This window comes from Coregonus lavaretus (genome assembly GCF_964263955.1).
Source record: "Coregonus lavaretus genome assembly, chromosome: 5".
Taxonomy (NCBI): Eukaryota; Metazoa; Chordata; class Actinopteri; order Salmoniformes; family Salmonidae; genus Coregonus; species Coregonus lavaretus.
Genome location: NC_139992.1, coordinates 77,327,403 through 77,346,559, shown reverse-complemented (window position 1 = coordinate 77,346,559; position 19,157 = coordinate 77,327,403). Strand labels below are relative to the sequence as shown.

The window sequence follows — 19,157 nt, the reverse complement described above, 5'->3', positions numbered from 1 at the left end:
TCTACCTGTGGTCCTCTCAACATCAACCTATCCCCAGTTCTAAAACACTAGGGTAGTCTACCTGTGGTCCTCAACATCAACCTATCCCCAGTTCTAAAACACTAGGGTAGTCTACCTGTGGTCCTCTCAACATCAACCTATCCCCAGTTCTAAAACACTAAGGTAGTCTACCTGTGGTCCTCAACATCAACCTATCCCCAGTTCTAAAACACTAGGGTAGTCTACCTGTGGTCCTCAACATCAACCTATCCCCAGTTCTAAAACACTAGGGTAGTCTACCTGTGGTCCTCAACATCAACCTATCCCCAGTTCTAAAACACTAGGGTAGTCTACCTGTGGTCCTCAACATCAACCTATCCCCAGTTCTAAAACACTAGGGTAGTCTACCTGTGGTCCTCAACATCAACCTATCCCCAGTTCTAAAACACTAGGGTAGTCTACCTGTGGTCCTCAACATCAACCTATCCCCAGTTCTAAAACACTAGGGTAGTCTACCTGTGGTCCTCTCAACATCAACCTATCCCCAGTTCTAAAACACTAAGGTAGTCTACCTGTGGTCCTCAACATCAACCTATCCCCAGTTCTAAAACACTAGGGTAGTCTACCTGTGGTCCTCAACATCAACCTATCCCCAGTTCTAAAACACTAGGGTAGTCTACCTGTGGTCCTCAACATCAACCTATCCCCAGTTCTAAAACACGAGGGTAGTCTACCTGTGGTCCTCTCAACATCAACCTATCCCCAGTTCTAAAACACTAGGGTAGTCTACCTGTGGTCCTCAACATCAACCTATCCCCAGTTCTAAAACACTAGGGTAGTCTACCTGTGGTCCTCTCAACATCAACCTATCCCCAGTTCTAAAACACTAGGGTAGTCTACCTGTGGTCCTCTCAACATCAACCTATCCCCAGTTCTAAAACACTAGGGTAGTCTACCTGTGGTCCTCTCAACATCAACCTATCCCCAGTTCTAAAACACTAGGGTAGTCTACCTGTGGTCCTCAACATCAACCTATCCCCAGTTCTAAAACACTAGGGTAGTCTACCTGTGGTCCTCTCAACATCAACCTATCCCCAGTTCTAAAACACTAGGGTAGTCTACCTGTGGTCCTCTCAACATCAACCTATCCCCAGTTCTAAAACACTAGGGTAGTCTACCTGTGGTCCTCAACATCAACCTATCCCCAGTTCTAAAACACTAAGGTAGTCTACCTGTGGTCCTCAACATCAACCTATCCCCAGTTCTAAAACACTAGGGTAGTCTACCTGTGGTCCTCAACATCAACCTATCCCCAGTTCTAAAACACTAGGGTAGTCTACCTGTGGTCCTCTCAACATCAACCTATCCCCAGTTCTAAAACACTAGGGTAGTCTACCTGTGGTCCTCAACATCAACCTATCCCCAGTTCTAAAACACTAGGGTAGTCTACCTGTGGTCCTCAACATCAACCTATCCCCAGTTCTAAAACACTAGGGTAGTCTACCTGTGGTCCTCTCAACATCAACCTATCCCCAGTTCTAAAACACTAGGGTAGTCTACCTGTGGTCCTCTCAACATCAACCTATCCCCAGTTCTAAAACACTAGGGTAGTCTACCTGTGGTCCTCAACATCAACCAGCAGGGTAACTATTCTTAGACCGGTCAGCTCTGCTCCCAGCAGGCTATTCCCTCTGCAGGTCAGATAGCTCTCTCCTGCTCCAGGAGTGTGTGTGTGTGTGTGTGTGTGTACCTGTAGTGTGTGTGTGTGTGTGTGTGTGTGTGTGTGTGTGTGTACCTGTAGTGTGTGTGTGTGTGTGTGCACCTGTAGTGTGTGTGTGTGTGTGTGTACCTGTAGTGTGTGTGTGTGTGTGCCTAACTGAAGTATGTGCTCCACTCTCCTTCCTGTTAATAAGAATGTAGGACACTGTTAGAGGAACAGGGGAACAGAGGAACAGGGGGAACAGGGGAACAAGGGAACAGGGGAACAGGGGGAACAGGGGTACAGGGGGAACAGGGGAACAGGGGAACAAGGGAACAGGGGAACAGAGGAACAGGGGGAACAGGGGTACAGGGGGAACAGGGGAACAAGGGAACAGGGGGAACAGGGGAACAAGGGAACAGGGGAACAGGGGGAACAGGGGTACAGGGGGAACAGGGGAACAAGGGAACAGGGGAACAGAGGAACAGGGGAACATCAAGGGAACCTAGTTGGACCCCTGCTTTATGATGACGTATACATACATAAGTACACACACACACACAGACAGACACACACACACAGACAGACACACACACACACACACACACACACACACACACACACACACACACACACACACACACACACACACACACACACAGACAGACACACACACACACACACAGACAGAAACCTCCAATCTGAAGTGTTGTGTTTCCAATAGATGGTGGACAAGCTGAGAGAGCACCTCAACAGACACCTGCCTCGTCTGGGGAAGAAGAAGATCGATGTGCTGGTGGTCAACTACGTGGCCAAGCTGGTGTGTGTGTGTGTGTGTATATTTGTGTTTGCATGTTCTTATTCTACAGTGCATTACCCAAAGGTTGCTTTCATTGTTTTTGCAGTTACAGAAACAAATGGCTGTATTGACAAGGAAAGGCCTGAGACAGACAGATTGTAGTTGAGAAATGAGAATAACCATTATCCTCCAATACATTTATTTCCTCCTGTGGATGACAGATCTACTCCCCACTGTTCATAGCTCAGTCATGACGTCAGAGAGGCTCTGTACGGTACATCGTACATAGATATCACTGACTGAAGAACACCGTCCTAGAGTTTAACCTTAGGTGGAAATAATGCACTAGATATCAGGAAGAGACAAGCCTTTTCCATAAAGTGTGTGTGAGTGTGAGGTTGTGTGTTTTGGTGTGCGTGCGTGTGTGTGTGAGGATATGAGAGTGTTTCTTCCTGTTATTGCAGTAAAAGAGAGAAGAAGAGGATGTGAGGAGTCATGCTTGGTCAGCCACTGTGTGTGTGTGTGTGTGTGTGGGGATGTAATGGGTGTGAAAGTGGCAGTGTAAAAATAAATCCTAGTAACCCTTGTTTCTCTTGCTATGCGTTGCCATGGACTACTATTCATTTGTTGCTCAATAGAGAACAGGAACTGCTACAGTATGTGAAACTGTAGAAATAGGAAGTGAATGTGAAACGTTTTAATAGTGGTCTTGTCATGTAACATTTGAGTAAATCAGATGTTTAAATTCTCAGAGCATTCATCCCTGACCTCTTTTCTCTGTGTGTGTGTGTGTGTGTTTGTGCATGTCTGGTGTGTGTGTGTGTGTGTGTGTGTGTGTGTGTGTGTGTGTGTAGCTGGAGCTGATCAGACACATGCTGGAGTCTGTATGGCTGAAGTACAAACTGGGCCCTTTGGTGCTGTGCTTGTAAGTTGCTCCCTGATACAGTACATGCTGTGGGTGTGTGGGTGTTAGTGTGTGTTACTGTGTGTGTGTGTGTGTGTTACTGTGTGTGTGTGTGTGTTAGTGTGTGTGTGTTAGTGTATGTCCACGTGTATAACTACCATCCCTCATCAGCCAGTGCCTTCGGAAAGTATTCAGACCACTTGACTTTTCCCACATTGTTAGGTTACAACCTTATTCTAAAATTGATTAAACCGTTTTCCCCCCCTCATCCATCTACACACAATACCCCATAATGACAAAGCAAAAACAGGATTTTAGAATTTTTTTGCTAATTTATAAAAAATAAAAAACTGAAATATCACATGTATATAAGTATTCAGACCCTTTACTCAGTACTTTGTTGAAGCACCTTTGGCAGCGATTACAGCCTCAAGTCTTCTTGGGTATGATGCTACAAGCTTGGCACACATGTATTTGGGAGTTTCTCCCATTCTTCTCTGCAGATCCTCTCAAGCTCTGTCAGGTTGGATGGGGAGCGTTGCTGCACAGCTATTTTCAGGTCTCTCCAGAGATGTTTGATCGGGTTCAAGTCCGGGCTCTGGCTGGGCCACTCAAGGACATTCAGAGACTTGTCCCAAAGCCACTCCTGTGTTGTCTTGGCTATGTGCTTAGGGTCGTTGTCCTGTTGGAAGGTGAACCTTCACCCCAGTCTGAGGTCCTGACAGCTCTGGAGAAGGTTTTCATCAAGGATCTCTCTGTACTTTGCTCCGTTCATCTTGGCCTCGATCCTGACTAGTCTCCCAGTCCCTGCAGCTGAAAACCATCCCCACAGCATGATGCTGCCACCACCATGCTTCAACGTAGGGATGGTGCCAGGTTTCCTCCAGAATTGACGCTTGGCATTCAGGCCAAAGAGTTCAATATTGGTTTCATCAGACCAGAGAATCTTGTTTCTCATGGTCTGAGAGTCCTTTAGGTGCATTTTGGCAAACCCCAAGCGGGCTGTCATGTGCCTTTTACTGAGGAGTGGCTTCCGTCTGGCCACTCTACCATAAAAGGCCTGATTGGTGGAGTGCTACAGAGATGGTTGTCCTTCTGGAAGGTTCTCGCATCTCCACAGAGGAACTCTAGAGCTCTGTCAGAGTGACCATCGGGTTCTTGGTCACCTCAATGACCAAGGCCCTTCTCCCCCGATTGCTCAGTTTGGCCTGGCGGCCAGCTCTAGGAAGAGTCTTGGTGGTTCCAAACTTCTTCCATTTAAGAATGATGGAGGCCACTGTGTTCTTGGGGACCTTCAATGCTGCAGACATTTTTTGGTACCCTTCCCCAGATCTGTGCCTCGACCTGCCTGTCTCGGAGCTCTACGGACAATTCCTTTGACCTCATGGCTTGGTTTTTGCTCTGACATGCACTGTCAACTGTGGGACCTTATATACAGTGGGGGAAAAAGTATTTAGTCAGCCACCAATTGTGCAAGTTCTCCCACTTAAAAAGATGAGAGAGGCCTGTAATTTTCATCATAGGTACACGTCAACTATGACAGACAAAATGAGAAAGAAAATTCCAGAAAATCACATTGTAGGATTTTTTATGAATTTATTTGCAAATTATGGTGGAAAATAAGTATTTGGTCAATAACAAAAGTTTCTCAATACTTTGTTATATACCCTTTGTTGGCAATGACACAGGTCAAACGTTTTCTGTAAGTCTTCACAAGGTTTTCACACACTGTTGCTGGTATTTTGGCCCATTCCTCCATGCAGATCTCCTCTAGAGCAGTGATTGTTTTGGGGCTGTCGCTGGGCAACACAGACTTTCAACTCCCTCCAAAGATTTTCTATGGGGTTGAGATCTGGAGACTGGCTAGGCCACTCCAGGACCTTGAAGTGCTTCTTACGATGCCACTCCTTCGTTGCCCGGGCGGTGTGTTTGGGATCATTGTCATGCTGAAAGACCCAGCCACGTTTCATCTTCAATGCCCTTGCTGATGGAAGGAGGTTTTCACTCATAATCTCTCGATTCATGGCCCCATTCATTCTTTCCTTTACACGGATCAGTCGTCCTGGTCCCTTTGCAGAAAAACAGCCCCAAAGCATGATGTTTCCACCCCCATGCTTCACAGTAGGTATGGTGTTCTTTGGATGCAACTCAGCATTCTTTGTCCTCCAAACACGACGAGTTGAGTTTTTACCAAAAAGTTATATTTTGGTTTCATCTGACCATATGACATTCTCCCAATCCTCTTCTGGATCATCCAAATGCACTCTAGCAAACTTCAGACGGGCCTGGACATGTACTGGCTTAAGCAGGGGGACACGTCTGGCACTGCAGGATTTGAGTCCCTGGCGGCGTAGTGTGTTACTGATGGTAGGCTTTGTTACTTTGGTCCCAGCTCTCTGCAGGTCATTCACTAGGTCCCCCCGTGTGGTTCTGGGATTTTTGCTCACCGTTCTTGTGATCATTTTGACCCCACGGGGTGAGATCTTGCGTGGAGCCCCAGATCGAGGGAGATTATCAGTGGTCTTGTATGTCTTCCATTTCCTAATAATTGCTCCCACAGTTGATTTCTTCAAACCAAGCTGCTTACCTATTGCAGATTCAGTCTTCCCAGCCTGGTGCAGGTCTACAATTTTGTTTCTGGTGTCCTTTGACAGCTCTTTGGTCTTGGCCATAGTGGAGTTTGGAGTGTGACTGTTTGAGGTTGTGGACAGGTGTCTTTTATACTGATAACAAGTTCAAACAGGTGCCATTAATACAGGTAACGAGTGGAGGACAGAGGAGCCTCTTAAAGAAGAAGTTACAGGTCTGTGAGAGCCAGAAATCTTGCTTGTTTGTAGGTGACCAAATACTTATTTTCCACCATAATTTGCAAATAAATTCATTAAAAATCCTACAATGTGATTTTCTGGATTTTTTTTCCTCAATTTGTCTGTCATAGTTGACGTGTACCTATGATGAAAATTACAGGCCTCTCTCATCTTTTTTATAATAATAATATAATAATATGCCATTTAGCAGACGCTTTTATCCAAAGCGACTTACAGTCATGCGTGCATACATTTTTTTTTGTGTATGGGTGGTCCCGGGGATCGAACCCACTACCTTGGCGTTACAAGCGCCGTGCTCTACCAGCTGAGCTACAGAGGACTTGCAGGTAACTTAAGTGGGAGAACTTGCACAATTGGTGGCTAACTAAATACTTTTTTCCCCCACTGTAGATAGGTGTGTGCCTTTCCAAATCATGTCCAATCAATTGAATTTACCACAGGTGGACTCCAATCAAGTTGTAGAAACATCTCAAGGATGATCAATGGAAACAGGATGCACCTGAGCTCAATTTCGAGTCTCATAGCAAAGGGTCTGTATAGTTATGTAAATAAGGTATTTCTGTTTTTTATTTTTTATAAATTTGCAAAAATTCTAAAAACCTGTTTTGACTTTGTCATTATGGGGTATTGTGTATCGCTGAGGATTATTATTTTTTAAATCAATTTTAGAATAAGGCTGTAACGTAACAAAATGTGGAAAAAGTCAAGGGGTCTGAATACTTTCCGAAGGCACTGTACGTTAAGTTCCTCCCTTATACATGCTGACAGTGTGGGGGTGTCCCCATGTGTAGAAAACGAACTAACAGTGATTAAAATGGATTTATAAGGGGCTCCCTCATATGTGTTGACAGTGTGTGGCTTTCTGTGTGTGTGTGTGTGTGTGTGTGTGTGTGTGTGTGTGTGTCTACAGTGTGTATGTAAGTCCTGTTCCATTGATGTTAACTATCCAATCTGCTCTAGAAAGCAGCAGGGCAGTTCAGCAGAGTGGGCCGTGTTTCACCTGATGTGTCGGATACTGGAGGCTACAAAGACTCTGTGTCTCCCCCTCCCTCCTGGTAAGAAGAACCCTGTTCAACCTTCTCAATATAACAGTGCTTATTCATGTATTGTACCTTGTTCAACCTTCTCGAAATAACCAAGGTGTTAAACTTATTTTAACCTCCCTGTCCAGTCTCTCAAAATAACAAAGCACTTCAACAGAGCTTATAGAGAGCCTGGCTCTACAATATTAAATAAACAGAGCTTATAGAGAGTCTGGCTCTACAATATTAAATAAACAGAGCTTATAGAGAGCTCTACAATATTAAATAAACAGAGCTTATAGAGAGCTCTACAATATTAAATAAACAGAGCTTATAGAGAGTCTGGCTCTACAATATTAAATAAACAGAGCTTATAGAGAGCTTTACAATATTAAATAAACAAGAGCTTATAGAGAGTCTGGCTCTACAATATTAAATAAACAGAGCTTATAGAGAGTCTGGCTCTACAATATTAAATAAACAGAGCTTATAGAGAGCTCTACAATATTAAATAAACAGAGCTTATAGAGAGCTCTACAATATTAAATAAACAGAGCTTATAGAGAGCTTTACAATATTAAATAAACAGAGCTTATAGAGAGTCTGGCTCTACAATATAAAATAAACAGAGCTTATAGAGAGCTCTACAATATAAAATAAACAGAGCTTATAGAGAGCTCTACAATATTAAATAAACAGAGCTTCTAGAGAGTCTGGCTCTACAATATTAAATAAACAGAGCTTATAGAGAGTCTGGCTCTACAATATAAAATAAACAGAGCTTATAGAGAGCTCTACAATATTAAATAAACAGAGCTTATAGAGAGCTCTACAATATAAAATAAGCAGAGCTTATAGAGAGCTCTACAATATTAAATAAACAGAGCTTATAGAGAGCTCTACAATATTAAATAAACAGAGCTTATAGAGAGCTTTACAATATTAAATAAACAGAGCTTATAGAGAGCTCTACAATATAAAATAAACAGAGCTTATAGAGAGCTCTACAATATTAAATAAACAGAGCTTATAGAGAGTCTGCCTCTACAATATTAAATAAACAGAGCTTATAGAGAGCTCTACAATATTAAATAAACAGAGTTTATAGAGAGCTCTACAATATTAAATAAACAGAGCTTATAGAGAGCTCTACAATATTAAATAAACAGAGCTTATAGAGAGTCTGCCTCTACAATATTAAATAAACAGAGCTTATAGAGAGCTCTACAATATTAAATAAACAGAGTTTATAGAGAGCTCTACAATATTAAATAAACAGAGCTTATAGAGAGCTCTACAATATTAAATAAACAGAGCTTATATAGAGTCTGCCTCTACAATATTAAATAAACAGAGCTTATAGAGAGCCTGCCTCTACAATATTAAATAAATATTCAAGCAAATTGCGTCTGACGTTGTGTTGCTGTGTGTTTGCAGGGTACCACACTCTACTGGCAGTGTTGGGGGTTCGCTGTCTCCCCAGACACACCTTCCTGCAGTACGTTGACCATGGTGTGCTGCAGCTCACTGAGACCTTCGTCGCACGACTCATGACAGGTACACACACACACACACACACACACACAGGGCTATAGACACACGATACGTGCATATACCCAGTATATACACACACACACACAATTTATCAGATGGCATGATTCAGCTATTGTGCCATAATGTAATTTGTCAGTAACTGTTAAACCTGTTCTCATGAAATTGAGTCAGCGAGCTGGCAATACAGTTCTGTACTTTTCCACAGTAAGCTGGAACCTCTTAGATTTCAGTACTGTCTGTTTTACAGACTTACAGTGTAACCATGTCTGCCCCCTCCATGCTTAAATACAGATGAATACTGTAACCGTGTCTGCCCCCTCCATGCTTAAATACAGATTAATACTGTAACCATGACTGCCTCCTCCATGCTTAAATACAGATTAATACTGTAACCATGTCTGCCCCCTCCATGCTTAAATACAGATTAATACTGTAACTGTGTCTGCCTCCTCATGCTTAAATACAGATTAATACTGTAACCATGAATGCCTCCTCCATGCTTAAATACAGATTAATACTGTAACCGTGTCTGCCTCCTCCATGCTTAAATACAGATTAATACTGTAACCGTGTCTGCCTCCTCCATGCTTAAATAGAGATTAATACTGTAACCGTGTCTGCCTCCTCCATGCTTAAATACAGATTAATACTGTAACCGTGTCTGCCTCCTCCATGCTTAAATACAGATTAATACTGTAACCGTGTCTGCCCCCGCCATTCCTAAATACATAAAGCCCTACTAGGATAGTGATGTGCTTTCTACCTAGGCTGTGTCCCAAATGGCACCCTTTTCCCAATGTAGGGCACTTCTTTTAACCAGGGTCCATAGGGTTCTGGTCAAAAGTAGTGCACTATATAGAGAATAGTGTGGCATTTGAGACACACACCTAGAGGTCAATCTAATCTAACAGAGGACACTAACAGCAATAGCTCAGTCACTATATTAAAGATAGCGCTCTGTTCATTGATTTATCATGGTCACTGGAACTGTCAAAAAGCCTTTGAGTTATAGGTCTGGGAGTTTAGTTTGAAGGTGACATTACAAGGTTATAGGTCTAGGAGTTTAGTTTGGAGAGAGGGACTGGAGAGAGTGACTGTGTTGTGTAGATGTTGCACAGTGTTGTGTTTACCAAGACAGTGATCATGGAATGTAAGCACTAGAAGCCCAAGTGCCACTGCAACTCCCACCCACAGTCCTGCTGGGTTTTTATACCTGTTAGATACAAGCACAGGCTAAACATGACCATGTTCCTCATCCACTGTTTGAATTGCACCAATACTTGCATTCATATCTTCATATTTTACAATAACACAATGTAACACTGTACAATATAGTTGTTTCTTTACAAAGACATTGAAGTGTTATTGCTATACCCAAACAGTTTGCTTCACAGAATCTAAATGTCTTGAGTTACACTCTTGTAATACAAAGGTCAACTAATACAAACCCTCCCAGACAGTCAAGTCAGTACCTGGTAAGAAGAATAGTGCAACGCCTACAGCCCTAGATACCAGTTCATGCTTGGACAGATTTCCCAATACTTGCATTGACATCTCAATCTTTTAAGATATCACATTACAATACAGTCTTGTACTAAGATGTTACAATACCCGAACAGTGAGATGTTATAGTGCTGTAATAGGAACACTCTCAAACTTTTTGTACCTGGTAACAATCAGAATGCAGTACTACAAACAGTCCTATAATACTGTTTCATGCTTGGCCAGTTTCAGTACAGTTTATATTACATATCTTCCTCAGAGTACAAACAAAACAATCTCTGAAGATGAAAGCAAAGTACAATAATATGCCATTTTAGCAGACGCTTTTATCCAAAGCGACTTAGTCATGTGTGCATACATTTTTACGTATGGGTGGTCCTGGGGATCGAACCCACTACCCTGGCGTTACAAGCGCCATGCTCTACCAATTGAGCTACAGAGGACCACAACAACATTATTGTTTTCAATATTTAGTCTAGACAGAGATAAGGAAATCTGATTTCTGGGGAGTAAGTCGTGCGTAATCAAGTGGTAAAATGAATCTGTGTAATTGCCCTTAAAGTGTTTTGAATACCGTAGCAGTCGGAGATGGTGGGTTTTCACACTCCCAGAAAGTCCTTCTGGGACAATAGAAACAGCATTGCTGAAGATAAAAGGTTTCGATTATTTTAAATAATTAAAAACTATCTATTTTTCCTCTTGTGTAGATTTAGACAACAGTGATGCCAATGAGGAGCTGAAGTTCAGCATTCTGAAGAGACTACCTGAGGTAAAAGTTGCATTTCTCTCAAAGGTGGTAATTGCATTGTGATGTTTGTTACTTCCACCTGTCTAAGCAGTGGAATGTGAATGTCTTTAGCCAATCAGAGGATTCTTGGGCTGTTGTTGCAGCCAAGAGAGGAAGTGAAGCAGCTACAACAGAGAAACAAAGGCACATTCCTTCTGCTGTTCAACTCATAATCATAGAGGGGGTTAAGCGTATTTCCCTTTTTACCTGACCTTGAACTTAAGCATGAGAATAGCATGCTATTCACCCGCTATTCGTTTGGGGTGGAGATCAAAGAAATGAAGGCGTGTCTACAGATACGCGGTATTCTGACCTTGACTTAATTCCCTCATAATTCCACCACCTTGACACGTGAGGAAACGGTCTCAAGTGGGACAGTGAAATAGGCTATAAATAGCTGTGCCGTTATTCAGAATTTTTATTGTATACCCCAATAAAATGTGCCTAAATAATCTAACAGATCAGAGTATTTTTAAATCTACCATTTGGTGCTGAAACGGAGATGAAGTTCCATATCTGGCTTTCTTTCACTGACCTCTATTGTCCGAACCCGTTCTCTCTATGTATTCTAGTTTGTCAACAAAATTCTAATTAAAGGTACACCATATTTAAAGGGATGGCTTAAGCAGGGTGTACACTACACTATTTTGATGTCCCAGACAAGTTTTTGAGATCGGAGACAAAATCCCCATGTCGTTGCCTACTCGGTGCGAGCGGCCGTCACCGACGCTTGTTTAATGTGAGCGGGTCAAGAGACACAATCTGAGGACTACCGATGTCATCTTTGAGCAGTCCCAGACATCCCGATATTTTCAAACATGTTTTATTTTATGGGCACAAAATCTGCAATGCTCTTATAGAGTGAGATGTGCAACGACAAGTTTTGAGAACGGTGATCAGCAATAGCAAATGAGAGCTCGCCAGAGAAGAAGCCAGTGAGATGATGACGTTTTGCATAACCCAGGATGTGTAGACTCTCGAGAAGGAACGATGACTACTACCAAAGTATGCGTTTGTACTTGCCTTTAAATCAAAGCCAAAGTGTCAAATCGTTACAGCTCTGAAGCTCACAAGCAATGTTATTCCATTCAAAATGTTGGCTAGATATTTCAACTCTGAAGGGGAAGCGTGAATGTCTGACTGAAAACGTTTGAGGCTGCTTTGAGCCACAGCTCGTTGTAGCTACGTTAAATCAAATCACATCATTGTTTTGGCGAGACAGCGTGGTATTGAGAATCCTCACGACCAAGGGAAGAATCTTGTAGTGTGTGACCCCCGTCTGTGCCAGATCATTTAGTGTGCGCACCACTACGTTGGCAAGACAAAAAAAAAACATACAGGAAAGATGGTCGTTTAATGTGAGAGGTTTAGCGAGGTTAGGATTTTGTAGTGTACACCCGGCTTTAAGATGAATGTACTGAAAACCCTATTGAATGAAAACTCCACGAGAAAATCTATTGGCCAGAAAGTTGAAGGGTTTTCAGTGGTTGAATTAAATGTATTCAGCGCTCGCAAGGGAAACACGCCTGCAAAGCCCGTTACGCACCTGCATAAGGTAAGTCTGAATACCAACTACTGAGAAGTGCTTAGGAAAGGCGTGTGCGTAAGAAAGGCATCATTTCCTAAATCGGTATCGGGCCCTTAGCGAATATCGATTCATTTACCAGTCAACACATGATAGGTTTTACACAGGTTGAGAAACTTGTGTTGAAGGCCTCGTTATAGAGGACATGGGGTACCTATCTAATTGTTGTTGTTATTTACAGCCCATGGAGCAGAGGATCTGTCACCTGTGGGATCACCCCATCAGTTCAGCCTGTATCTCCAGAGACTATGTCAGAGGCCTACTGGAGAAACACGCCAACACCAAAGTAACACTGACCTGTTCTGCTTCAACTAATCAACTGTACAATCACCAATTCAGTATCACCAAGAGCAGGAAGTAGTTATTGCTGGACTTGATTAGTTAGATGGTTTGTCTGTTGTTCCAGGGTTCTACGTTCATGGAGAGAGATGAGCCTGGCTTCAGGCCTGAGTTCCTGCCTCTCACATTCCTGGCCAAAATCCTGTTGGATGTGGAAGATCGAGGTATTTATTTAGAGAATGTTTCTCTGGTCTGTACAAGTGAAACTAGCTTATTAAACAGCCAAGCCAAACTGTGTTTAAGTGTGTGTCTGTACGGTGTGTGTGTCTGTACTGTGTGTGTGTGTGTGTGTGTGTGTTTCTGATGGTGTGTCTATTCTGTGTTGCAGCTCTGAACCCTTTTGAGGAGCATGACAATGTGGATGCCAGGTTTGTGGAGGAGACGTCTCTGAAACAGACTCTGATCCTGCTGGGCTTCCAGGACAAGTGAGGGAGGGAGAGACCGATTGGAGAGAGAGAGAGAGAGAGAGAGAGAGAGAGAGAGAGAGGTGAAGAAAGAGGCGGAGCAGGTCATGGCTCCAAGTTTTCACTCAACACTTCATATTCCATAAGCACTCAGAGAGCGGGGACAGTTTGAAATGACACTTTCAATGTTGATTACTCAACGCTCCAATACACGAGAATCTATGAAATCCATTCGATTCTGATGACAAATGGGTCTGGTGACAATAGTAATCGGTTATGCATTCATTTGACAGGTTGATATTTCTCCCCCCTCTGTCTGTTGCTCAACCCCCCACACTGACCGGATGGATGAGGCTCTTACAGTAAGAGGGGAAGTTCTCTGGAAGGTGTCTGAATTACAACACCACATGTGTCCTGTATGACATCTGTATATTTCCATTTCAGAGGAACTAATGCATGGTTAGATTTCAGGAATAACACAGTGATTTGGAGTGGAATCGAGGAAATGCGTTGATCAGGTACAATAATAAACTGGCAAAGGGATTTTTTTTGGTAATGTTTACACGTGTAAAGCCATTTTGTATAAATTAAACTCTAAATAAAAGATTTGTTGCATGTTTCTAACAACCGTCTCTCTTCTTTCAATAAGACTGCTCGTGATAGCCGTGGCAGCGTCACATTGATACCCTATTCCCTGTGAGTCATACAGCGACATAAAGTGACTCATAAGTAAACCATAAATAAGTACATTATCCCATCATCACTCTGATTATCACACGCTAATGCTAGCCACTCTGCTGCAGTGTGGATTGTTATGGTTCAGACAGAGAGACAGAGACACACCCTGTTAGCCGAGGGAACAGACAGAGACCTGGCTAACTCCACAGATACAGTCGCTCAGGAAATGAACAGGCGTTCTACACAATATCTGATGTCGCTGTCTTGGACGCTTCCACCAGGCACATTTCTCCCAAAGCCAAGCTTTGATTCTCAGAATCGCAGAGCTCACACACACACACTCAACACACACACTCAACACATATACACACACACACACACAACACACACTCAACACACACACACACACACACACACACACACACATACTGACAGTCCCACTCCACCTTCTCTTCCTCCTTCACTTTTACCAGAAATGTAAAGAATCATGAGTGAAATCCCTCGGAAAGATTCTCCGTAAGGTCTAGGTTACTGGAGGAGGGTAACTAGAAACAGCTACAGTATTGCCAGTAAGACCTCATGCCTTCAGCAGAAATCCAACCCAGATGCATGGCACACTCCCTGCTCTGCTTCTCAGGAACAAAACAGGAACAAGACTGCAAACGAGGTGAAAATATAGCTGTCGTTTAATGAGCTGTGCTTGTGTTGAGAATCGAAAGGCCTGTGTCTAAAGGCCCTATGATGATTGGCTGATAAATATTATCCTGTCCCTGGTAACCCCAGTGTCCCATATGGAGTGCTATTAGTTCCAACAGAAATGTAACTGAATTAAATGTATGTTGACACTCATATCACTCCATAGTCTCAGATAGATCTAGGTGGGTTAGAAGTAGTAGTAGTGTTTGGTCCAGGTCTACAGTATATCTCAATGTGTTTGGTCCAGGTCTACAGTATATCTCACTGTGTTTGGTCCAGGTCTACAGTATATCTCACTGTGTTTGGTCCAGGTCTACAGTATATCTCAATGTGTTTGGTCTAGGTCTATATCTCAATGTGTTTGGTCCAGGTCTACAGTATATCTCAATGTGTTTGGTCCAGGTCTACAGTATATCTCACTGTGTTTGGTCCAGGTCTACAGTATATCTCACTGTGTTTGGTCCAGGTCTACAGTATATCTCAATGTGTTTGGTCTAGGTCTATATCTCACTGTATTTGGTCCAGGTCTACATCTCAATGTGTTTGGTCCAGGTCTACAGTATATCTCAATGTGTTTGGTCCAGGTCTATATCTCAATGTGTTTGGTCCAGGTCTACAGTATATCTCAATGTGTTTGGTCCAGGTCTACAGTATATCTCACTGTGTTTGGTCCAGGTCTACAGTATATCTCACTGTGTTTGGTCCAGGTCTACAGTATATCTCACTGTGTTTGGTCCAGGTCTACAGTATATCTCACTGTGTTTGGTCCAGGTCTACATCTCAATGTGTTTGGTCCAGGTCTATATCTCAATGTGTTTGGTCCAGGTCTACATCTCAATGTGTTTGGTCCAGGTCTACATCTCAATGTGTTTGGTCCAGGTCTATATCTCAATGTGTTTGGTCCAGGTCTACAGTATATCTCAATGTGTTTGGTCCAGGTCTAGATCTCAATGTGTTTGGTCCAGGTCTATATCTCAATGGGTTTAGGTTCAGGTCTATATCTCAATGGGTTTAGGTTCAGGTCTATATCTCAATGGGTTTAGGTTCAGGTCTATATCTCAATGTGTTTGGTCCAGGTCTAGATCTCAATGTGTTTGGTCCAGGTCTATATCTCAATGTGTTTGGTTCAGGTCTATATCTCAATGTGTTTGGTCCAGGTCTATATCTCAATAGGTTTAGGTCCAGGTCTACATTTCAATGTGTTTGGTCCAAGTCTACAGTATATCTCAATGTGTTTGGTCCAGGTCTATATCTCAATGGGTTTGGTCCAGGTCTACAGTATATCTCAATGTGTTTGGTCCAGGTCTACAGTATATCTCACTGTGTTTGGTCCAGGTCTACAGTATATCTCACTGTGTTTGGTCCAGGTCTACAGTATATCTCACTGTGTTTGGTCCAGGTCTACAGTATATCTCACTGTGTTTGGTCCAGGTCTACAGTATATCTCACTGTGTTTGGTCCAGGTCTACATCTCAATGTGTTTGGTCCATATAATATGTTTACACGTGTAAAGCCATTTTGTATAAATTAAACTCTAAATAAAAGATTTGTTGCATGTTTCTAACAACCGTCTCTCTTCTTTCAATAAGACTGCTCGTGATAGCCGTGGCAGCGTCACATTGATACCCTATTCCCTGTGAGTCATACAGCGACATAAAGTGACTCATAAGTAAACCATAAATAAGTACATTATCCCATCATCACTCTGATTATCACACGCTAATGCTAGCCACTCTGCTGCAGTGTGGATTGTTATGGTTCAGACAGAGAGACAGAGACACACCCTGTTAGCCGAGGGAACAGACAGAGACCTGGCTAACTCCACAGATACAGTCGCTCAGGAAATGAACAGGCGTTCTACACAATATCTGATGTCGCTGTCTTGGACGCTTCCACCAGGCACATTTCTCCCAAAGCCAAGCTTTGATTCTCAGAATCGCAGAGCTCACACACACACACTCAACACACACACTCAACACATATACACACACACACACACAACACACACTCAACACACACACACACACACACACACACACATACTGACAGTCCCACTCCACCTTCTCTTCCTCCTTCACTTTTACCAGAAATGTAAAGAATCATGAGTGAAATCCCTCGGAAAGATTCTCCGTAAGGTCTAGGTTACTGGAGGAGGGTAACTAGAAACAGCTACAGTATTGCCAGTAAGACCTCATGCCTTCAGCAGAAATCCAACCCAGATGCATGGCACACTCCCTGCTCTGCTTCTCAGGAACAAAACAGGAACAAGACTGCAAACGAGGTGAAAATATAGCTGTCGTTTAATGAGCTGTGCTTGTGTTGAGAATCGAAAGGCCTGTGTCTAAAGGCCCTATGATGATTGGCTGATAAATATTATCCTGTCCCTGGTAACCCCAGTGTCCCATATGGAGTGCTATTAGTTCCAACAGAAATGTAACTGAATTAAATGTATGTTGACACTCATATCACTCCATAGTCTCAGATAGATCTAGGTGGGTTAGAAGTAGTAGTAGTGTTTGGTCCAGGTCTACAGTATATCTCAATGTGTTTCAACATCTCAATGTGTTTGGTCCAGGTCTACAGTATATCTCAATGTGTTTGATCCAGGTCTACAGTATATCTCAATGTGTTTGGTCCAGGTCTACAGTATATCTCACTGTGTTTGGTCCAGGTCTACAGTATATCTCACTGTGTTTGGTCCAGGTCTACAGTATATCTCACTGTGTTTGGTCCAGGTCTACAGTATATCTCAATGTGTTTGGTCTAGGTCTATATCTCACTGTATTTGGTCCAGGTCTACATCTCAATGTGTTTGGTCCAGGTCTACAGTATATCTCAATGTGTTTGGTCCAGGTCTATATCTCAATGTGTTTGGTCCAGGTCTACAGTATATCTCAATGTGTTTGGTCCAGGTCTACAGTATATCTCACTGTGTTTGGTCCAGGTCTACAGTATATCTCACTGTGTTTGGTCCAGGTCTACAGTATATCTCACTGTGTTTGGTCCAGGTCTACAGTATATCTCACTGTGTTTGGTCCAGGTCTACAGTATATCTCACTGTGTTTGGTCCAGGTCTACATCTCAATGTGTTTGGTCCAGGTCTATATCTCAATGTGTTTGGTCCAGGTCTACATCTCAATGTGTTTGGTCCAGGTCTACATCTCAATGTGTTTGGTCCAGGTCTATATCTCAATGTGTTTGGTCCAGGTCTACAGTATATCTCAATGTGTTTGGTCCAGGTCTAGATCTCAATGTGTTTGGTCCAGGTCTATATCTCAATGGGTTTAGGTTCAGGTCTATATCTCAATGGGTTTAGGTTCAGGTCTATATCTCAATGGGTTTAGGTTCAGGTCTATATCTCAATGTGTTTGGTCCAGGTCTAGATCTCAATGTGTTTGGTCCAGGTCTACAGTATATCTCAATGTGTTTGGTCCAGGTCTATATCTCAATGTGTTTGGTCCAGGTCTACAGTATATCTCAATGTGTTTGGTCCAGGTCTACAGTATATCTCACTGTGTTTGGTCCAGGTCTACAGTATATCTCACTGTGTTTGGTCCAGGTCTACAGTATATCTCACTGTGTTTGGTCCAGGTCTACAGTATATCTCACTGTGTTTGGTCCAGGTCTACAGTATATCTCACTGTGTTTGGTCCAGGTCTACATCTCAATGTGTTTGGTCCAGGTCTACAGTATATCTCAATGTGTTTGGTCCAGGTCTACATCTCAATGTGTTTGGTCCAGGTCTACAGTATATCTCAATGTGTTTGGTCCAGGTCTATATCTCAATGTGTTTGGTCCAGGTCTACAGTATATCTCAATGTGTTTGGTCCAGGTCTACAGTATATCTCACTGTGTTTGGTCCAGGTCTACAGTATATCTCACTGTGTTTGGTCCAGGTCTACAGTATATCTCACTGTGTTTGGTCCAGGTCTACAGTATATCTCACTGTGTTTGGTCCAGGTCTACAGTATATCTCACTGTGTTTGGTCCAGGTCTACATCTCAATGTGTTTGGTCCAGGTCTATATCTCAATGTGTTTGGTCCAGGTCTACATCTCAATGTGTTTGGTCCAGGTCTACATCTCAATGTGTTTGGTCCAGGTCTATATCTCAATGTGTTTGGTCCAGGTCTACAGTATATCTCAATGTGTTTGGTCCAGGTCTAGATCTCAATGTGTTTGGTCCAGGTCTATATCTCAATGGGTTTAGGTTCAGGTCTATATCTCAATGGGTTTAGGTTCAGGTCTATATCTCAATGGGTTTAGGTTCAGGTCTATATCTCAATGTGTTTGGTCCAGGTCTAGATCTCAATGTGTTTGGTCCAGGTCTATATCTCAATGTGTTTGGTTCAGGTCTATATCTCAATGTGTTTGGTCCAGGT

The 19,157-nt window shown here is 42.8% G+C and overlaps 1 protein-coding gene across 3 annotated transcripts in view; it reads left to right on the top strand.

The window, feature by feature from the left end:
* The window catches only part of gsap (gamma-secretase activating protein), a 30,705-nt gene extending 16,677 nt beyond the window's left edge, over positions 1-14,028 (top strand). For 2 of the 3 annotated variants that reach the window (XM_084162556.1, XM_084162557.1), the window contains 8 exons: positions 2,403-2,498; positions 3,332-3,402; positions 7,170-7,264; positions 8,669-8,788; positions 10,996-11,057; positions 12,842-12,946; positions 13,067-13,163; positions 13,328-14,028. In XM_084162556.1, the coding sequence (XP_084018682.1) occupies positions 2,403-2,498; positions 3,332-3,402; positions 7,170-7,264; positions 8,669-8,788; positions 10,996-11,057; positions 12,842-12,946; positions 13,067-13,163; positions 13,328-13,428 (747 nt within the window). In that variant the 3' untranslated portion in view covers positions 13,429-14,028. The remainder of the gene's footprint in view (positions 1-2,402; positions 2,499-3,331; positions 3,403-7,169; positions 7,265-8,668; positions 8,789-10,995; positions 11,058-12,841; positions 12,947-13,066; positions 13,164-13,327) is intronic. The other variant, XR_014613327.1, reaches the window with a different exon arrangement.
* The last annotated feature ends 5,129 nt before the right edge of the window (positions 14,029-19,157 follow it).